The 8,031-nt window shown below is 31.6% G+C and overlaps 1 protein-coding gene across 1 annotated transcript; it reads left to right on the forward strand.

Moving 5' to 3' along the window:
- Nucleotides 1-2,199: 2,199 nt before the first annotated feature.
- Nucleotides 2,200-5,944, forward strand: LOC132737482 (growth hormone secretagogue receptor type 1-like; the record flags this gene model as incomplete). Its single annotated transcript, XM_060724775.1, is given in 2 exon segments — nt 2,200-2,377; nt 2,987-5,944. Coding segments are annotated over 2 exon segments (946 nt in total), but the record flags the coding sequence as incomplete, so codon positions are not given.
- Between the last annotated feature and the right edge of the window lie 2,087 nt (nt 5,945-8,031).

Below are 8,031 nucleotides of genomic sequence, written 5' to 3' on the forward strand. Positions count from 1 at the left end.
AGGGGCTCGTTTGTTTGAGCCGTCATGGACGGTACTGAAAGTGCAAGTTACGTCCACCCCTACCGCTTAAGCAAGATAATTCAACAATTTAAAAAAACGTTGTTATATATTTAAAATTTTGAATTTAAAGAAAAATTCCGCAGGGATGGTGTTTCATTACTGGTTGGTTTTTTTCATGGAAGTTTTTATGTTCAAATGTGAGAATAAAGCATACACCATACATTAAATCATGAAGGAAAGTCGATATCACTGATGCTTTTGTTGTCTGAAATTTTCATACATTTTTCTAATGTAATACGATGTCCATAATTTGATTTCCAAATTTAATATATCAGGGTCTTGACTCTTCAGACATATCGGTAACACTGCAAAACTACACACGAAATATATATAATCTATTTTGATAACAGATTCACTCAGACAGTCGTCGTTATAGCCTACGTTTTGAAATATTTAGTTTATACTGATCTATTTTAGTTCGATTGTATAGGAAGCTATACGCTTTATTGAAACACTCGAATCTGTTCTTGGAACCAACCAGGACTACGCAATGTTTGTAGTTCCTTGCTTACGGAAACAACGGTTTGCCCCATACCCTTCGGTCGGGTTTGAACCCACGCGGCCAGCAATCCTAAGAAGGTATCTTCTTCAAACTTGAAGTATGTGTTCCTTATTATTACTCAAATCATGCATGCAAAAGTTCAATATTCTAGTTATGTTCCCCTTGAACTTAGATTTTTTTCTAGAATTTTATTTGTTTCATTCTTACAGGATTTACTTCAAAATATCACACCATAATAATATGACAAGGAATGTAAATCTACAGTCCAGATATTTTCAGAATTATCTCCTCTGTAAACTTCGAATTTTCCTTTTTTATTCTAAAACTCTAATTCTGCATGGATTTGCTACTTCAAATGATAAATATATGTTCATTATATAACACCTACATCGTATGTTATTATATTTATTTGTCGTGCCCTTGGGTCTCCATGATTATTTTCATTTGGAATTTATTTGAAAAGTTTTATATATTTTTTGTATTATCTTTTTTGTTACTATAAATGTTATATATTTGTAATTGGTATGTTCTTTGTCATCTCTCACATCATGTATGCCAATGTTCATAATTCTAGCACCTTTATTTCAAGAGTTATCTCCTTTAAAGTTTTATTCCGTCTGTCTGGCCGTACCTAAAATCTATTTTCTGAGAATACCTTTAAAGAACTTGGAATTTTTCCAACAAATTTACTTAAATAGAGAAAAATTATCAAATACATTTTACATATTTATCCTGAGAAAATTGGATCTTTTGATTATCTGATGTATAAACATAATGTCATTGTAAGGCAAGGAAACTTAACACATTACTATAGTACAGATAAAGTAACAAATCAAAATATTTAATGTTCATTCATGTCTTCCACAATGGTATTACTGAATGGCCACGACCCTTCAGAATGTTGCTATTGTTCTCATCGGTAGGAGACTTTTGTATTGCTTGCAATACTATGATTTTTGCTTGTTATTCAATGAAATGTACATAGGCCATCGAAACGAAGTAATTTTAGCGCTTATTTATCACACTGAGGCGAAGTTACCTTTTATAACAGAAACAAGGATTTTTATTATAACTTACAGAGAAGAAAATAGTTATTTGTCTTCCAAGTTATAATAGACAAGGCAGTTTTGATTTTCTATTTTTTCCTGTCGTATCCAATAAGTTTTGAACTGTCATACTCTTTCCTAGAATATCCATATTCTACATTTGTCAGTTTACGCCAGCGTTTTCATTATTGTATTTGATTATTCGATTTTCTAATAGTTTTCCCTAAATCATCATTAATAAAATTGGACTTGTAAACCGATCTGTATTTGATAGAAATTATTTGTATGCTATAACGTTAATGCGTAATCAATTATACAGTTATATTGTATAAATACTGTACAATATTTCCGACGCGTTGACATATTGGAAAATAACGTCAAAATGCTCTTAATGATTTATTTACATAATGAAAATCGAAATATTTGTCATTTTAACGAGTGGAATTTTCAATTTTCTTCATATTCCATTTTATTCCCTACTTTCTGTCTAATTAATTAATATAAATAGACAGTTTGAAGCTAGTTCGTCAAATCATCGCTTCGTTCTTATTATGTCACTTTATTTGTTTTTCTGTAATGCTTTGTTTATAGGAAAGTGTGCAAGACAAATTCATCTGCGGTGTACTTTGGTTCCCTTGCAATAGTAGAGACGATATATCTTGTTCTACACTTCATAAAAGAACTACAGTTTGCATGGGGTGTGACAACCTTTAGCATGAAAACAACATGTGAACTATTCAACTTCCTGCACATCACCCCGCAGTATCTGGTAAAAAGATTTCCTTTTACTTAGCAATAATGATTAATATCACGTCAACTACAAATTAATTTCTCTCATTGGACGTTCTTACGTAACGTGGTTTCCTAATATAATCCAATATTGGACTACCAGGATATATTGACCAAGACAAACATAAAAGTGTCGATTTAATCGTCAATCTTACAACGTATCCATAGTTTTACCTGGCTAAATGATGATAAAGGAAGGTAGTCAACGTGATACAATATTTTCAAGTTATTGAACATATAATTATGATCTCTGACTCAGTAAGATTAGAGCCATGTCGGGAGACTTCTTCATAATGACATTTCTACAGTTCTGAATTCAAAATGATAAAGTGATATTTTGGTAGATTAAGCTAATGTTATTTATAAAGGAGACATTCAAAATCTTGAAGTGTTGTTATTATAAGAAAATACAAACACGTTAAAGGCCCGTCTATGGTATATCTGACTTGGTTTCTCTGTGTTCAGGTGTAGTCACGTGTGCCATTTATGTTGTTCGATGTATTTAATATTTTATGTGTCCTTTTTCACTTCAGTCGGACTTGTACTTTAAATAGAACATCAATGTAGAAAAAAATATTTCTCATTACAGGTTCCAATGTTGGTTCTTGGCTTCACAACAGAACGTTATATAGCTGTATGTCACCCTTTTGTGAAAGAGAAATACTGTACAGTAACTCGTGCTAAAATTGTTATCATATGTATGTCAGCTCTTTCAATAGCGATTGGGCTTCTCCAGATTTACGTTTGGGCTTGGGATGATGAAATTGGATGTGTGTTTAGGCGTGATACTGAACAATTTAACAAAATTTGGACTTGGTTAACAGAAATGTTAATATTTGGCTTTATTCCGGTGTCTTGCCTCGTTATCAATATTCTTGTCATCATGGAAATTAGACGATTGTCAGCTCAAAGTGCTGCGCATGGGCAAGGCCCGACTTCCGGTAATGCAGCTTCAACTACAACATTACTGTGTGTTTCTTTCTATTTTATATTCACATTGTTGCCAGCTACAATAGTGTATGCCATGCAGTCATCCATACCACAAGGTGAGCCCAGTTTGCCAATCAACACGTGGTCTGATGACCCCGTTTGGAGTGGATATTTCTCTTATTTGACAATAAGGTACATTGTTGAAGAAATTTGTTTGTCAAATTACGCTACATATTTTATCATATACTACGCTACCGGTGTGTATTTCAGACGAGAATTTAGAAATCTGTTTGGATTACAGAAAAAGAGAAAGGGTAAAGGTGTGAGCAGTCGAAGTATGATGTCAGATTATAGTATAGTCCATTCAAATGGAAGAAACACATCTTGCACGGAGACAATGCTTGTCGACTCTCCCAGTGACACGTGATCATTGAAGAAATTCAAAGAAACCCAATCACAAATCAATTTATGGATACATGTGGCAAGGTTGTATATTCTGTCGACAAGCGACATCTGGTGTTTGTGAAATGTAATATCTGCGCACCATCTTTTACCTACGATAATGGAAGTGCAGAATGATATTCACGTTCCCAGAGCGAGAAGTTAGGAGTATAAAAACAGATGATATTAGGAAAATACTCAAAGTTTTTAAGTTGTATGACTTTTAGTACATTTCGGATATTTTAAGTTGTTTTTTTTTAAAGAAAAACTCAGTTAGTTAACTGTAGTGTACAGAGTGCCTCGCTAAAGTTAATAGTAAGGTTTGCATTAAGAAATCACGGCTTTTTAATATACAAATGTATATCTGTCGAAAGAAAAAAGTCATCTCCAAAAAAAACAAAAAAAAACAAACAAACAAACAGAAAACTAATCTAAATTAGTGAGTGATTTTCAAAAGGTCTGGACCCTGTTCGAAAGGTAGCTACCAAACAAGTATTTTGAACTTGAGGAGAACTTGTATATATTCATATATTCATGTAAATTTTGTATATGTGGATATTTCTTCTGATTTTTGAGGGTTTGAATTATAAATCGATCTAGAATATTCTATATTTTGAATGCTTTGTAATATGTTTATATTATATTGTAACAGTAGATCTATATTTGTAATTATTTTATGTTATGTGCAATAATAAGACAAAGAGTCATGTATTAAGATGTTATTATATGTTTACACGTTAAGCTTATTAAGGACGAAATATTCTAAATGTATATGGATGACTTAACGTGTAGAAATATTTGTACAAAATAAAATATATGCTAGAAGTTTACATATTTATATATATATATATATATTAGTTATATATATATATATATATATATGAGTTACTAAATGTTTCAGTAGAAACAAATTTATACACCCTAACCATTTCCTCGGGCGTGATTTTCTTTTCTTTTTTAAATAAGAATTTAAATGAGCTCAACTGGTTTCATCTTATGATGATATAATACATATGGATACTGCCAAAATAATTTTTATTATGTCGCCTTGAAAAAGTCGACATATAGGGGCTACTTTGTCCTGAGCATAACTCAGTCACTATAGGCCTGTTTGTTTGCATGCTTCTTTCAATGACTTGAAGAGCAGCGCACATGAATCATTACCATGCACTTCTTTTTTAGTTATTTCCCATTCTTACTTTTCATACTTTATTTTTGTCCGGGCCAATTTCTCCTACACTTTAAACGCTATTGGCTTGAAACTTCTTGGGATAATGGATCTCATTGACAAAAACTTGCACTCTGCACTTCATGGGTTTTCAGTTATTGTCTTTTTTTAATTTCCATATACTTAAGCTTGTCCAGAGCATAACTTGGTCACTATAAGTTTGATTGACTTCAAATTTGGTATGCAAGCTTTTTTCATTGACCTGAAGTGCAGTGATCAAGAATCCATCACAGAGTCCTCCATTTGATCTGTCAAAGAAAAACTTTTCCATTGTATTTTAATTTTTGATAATATAACAGTTTAATTAATCCTGTCGTAACATTGTCACAGTTCAAATGCCAGTAAAGTAAAGGTACATGCACATTACAAGAGCAGTACTTACAGGTAACCTATATTTTAAGAAGAAATGTCTAACTTACAGCTATACTGTTGACAAGGCGACACATCGGACTCGCAGAGTTCTAGTTGAACATACAAATACTTTTATACGACTACGGCGTATTCTGCTAGAACAGGATCTTTTGAGATGAGGTGGCACCTAACGTGTCCTTTCTAGGAAATTTCTTAGAGCAAAGTACACTCCAAGATTCAAACTATACTTGAAACTAGCATAACGTTATATTATGTTACATATGTACCATTCATTACACATTAAACCACAAAATCATTGTATATAAATAATACTGATATTCTTTTATATGATAAATCCAGTGTATTAATTAATATAATGTTTGGTATTGAATAAAGTCTATTGACCTATTTAATATGTGACGTAAAATGGTAAGGGGTTAGGGTCAACATATCGCATGTTAGAGTTGATTAGACATTTTTCTGATTGCATGGAAAAACCAATTTTCCGTGTCTAATAATACATAGAATCTAGCCACTTTCAACTAATTAATCACATGACGTCAGTTGTTTTCAATGTAATAAAAGTACATTAAAGAATCTGTTGTCTGTTGTCATTTATTTATTATGTTGCTGTCAAGTAATAAGTGTGTAAATTAAATTTGCACAGCAACAGTTGTTATTTATATCACTCGCATCTTGAAGCTTTTCTAGTTAATATCCAATAATTATTCATTTCTAATTCTAATCAATTCAACAGACTTGGTATTGTTACGCTCTGCTTTTCAAAACATGAAGCATGTTGTACTCTGTAAAAATAATAAGTTATACAAAACTATAAAACATAGAAAATATAAATGTAGGATCTTAGTTTTCCGTACATGAATATTTTGGGGCAGACAACTGTGAAGAACGACCGAACTCGCACCTATATTACGGGAAGCAACTCTGAATATGTGCGATCCTGGACCTTGTAAGAGCTATACACCAGCAACTACCGATATTTTTACTGGTAAATTAGAATAACTAACTTATTTAAGCTTTAAACTACATGGTCAAATATTAAAACTGGTACATTGAACTTTAAGTTTCTAGTCTATTCATGACATAACAGAAAGCCTAAGTTATATTTTGAGCAACAGTTATCAATGATGAGGAACAATCTCACTCGAAGTAATGTACTTTATGATTCTGCAGATTCAGTCTGACTATGTAATTGTAAAAGAATATATGATGTAGGCCTACTTTGAATTTGGCAATCGTCGAAGATGTAATGAGATTCACATTTGAGGTTGTTTTTTGTATGTTTTAATGGCTTAATTCTGTATCTATTTTCTGTTGTCATTTCTTTCACACGAAAAAACAACCCGCAAAGGACAGAAAAGAAATCTTTCACCCCGATAAAGTTTGAGTATTTATTAACGATTATGACATCGCTGCAAAAGTTTGCACGTTAATTTTAATCACAGATTTTTAGAATTTTCCTTTTTCCGTCGTGTAAATATTCTCTTTAGTATGTTTACCTAGAAACGTAAACATTGAATCCCATAATTCCCCAGAATGCTTTCATGTTAAGTTATCAAAACATTTTTTCTTTGATGTTCTTTAAAAGTTTCCAAAACGTTACTTCCTGAATCATACTTTGCTTCCGCTGCACAGTTGTAGAGATTAAGTTTTTTGTATGGAAGTCGAAATACTATTTTATTCTATTTGCTAATTGTATGACAAATAATTTCATATTCAGTGCCACATTCTTCCGATGATAAGCATATAACACGATCTAAAACCATTATATAAGCGGTGTAAAACTCATGTTAGCCATGTCTAAAGAAAATAAATTTTCTTTGGGCATAATGTGTCTTTAAGATCAATCTAAATGAGAAGTTTATGTCAAAGTATTTTTTTAAAGAAAAAAGAAAAACAAACAGAAATTTGAAATGGCAGCATGGGGATTAAAGATCACATTATTTTCAAAATAACGAAAGGAAAGCTTGAGACACAACTTGTCTTAGGTAAGGTCTAAGGATTAAGTCTTACTAGCCATAATAACAGTCTGAAATTGAAAGAAGGGCCGGTGTTTAAAGTGTTCTTTAAACTATTATCATCACATGAAATCACATTTGCTTGCAATATCCATTATCATATCAATCTGATTTATACAATACCGTTCAGTTTCATTTATTACATTCGCAATCAAGATACTGAAATGCACTGAAAATTCGCCATTATTTCAATGATTAAAACGGTTTGAGAATTGTGTCGTTTTGAAATGGTCATATTTTTAAGTGTTTTTAGTAGAATCAGCTTTATATAGTTTTGCTAAAATTCATTCTGTCGTTTCCTAAAATTTAGTATTCTAATATAAGAATACCTTACACAATTGATTCTCTTTTACATCGTCCTTTAAATTAAATTACTAAGGATAAGGATATCACAAAAGTTGGTGTTAATATTTTTGTGTTTGCTTCTATAATAACACAAAACAATATGTCATTAAAATATTATTCTTCACTGCTAGTAAATTGACAAATATGACTTGGTAATAGCTGACGGACATCTCTATTGTTTAACGAAGCGCGTAAAAAGTCTGTTTTTATTCTGGCAACAATGACTATATAGTGTACATTACATAAATTGATGTGTGTATGATGACTGATGGCTGATTTAATAAGTATTGCTTCCTTTAA

The sequence above is a fragment of the Ruditapes philippinarum genome, unplaced genomic scaffold (assembly GCF_026571515.1).
Source record: "Ruditapes philippinarum isolate M1 unplaced genomic scaffold, ASM2657151v2 ctg23157_1_1_1_1, whole genome shotgun sequence".
Classification (NCBI taxonomy): Eukaryota; Metazoa; Mollusca; class Bivalvia; order Venerida; family Veneridae; genus Ruditapes; species Ruditapes philippinarum.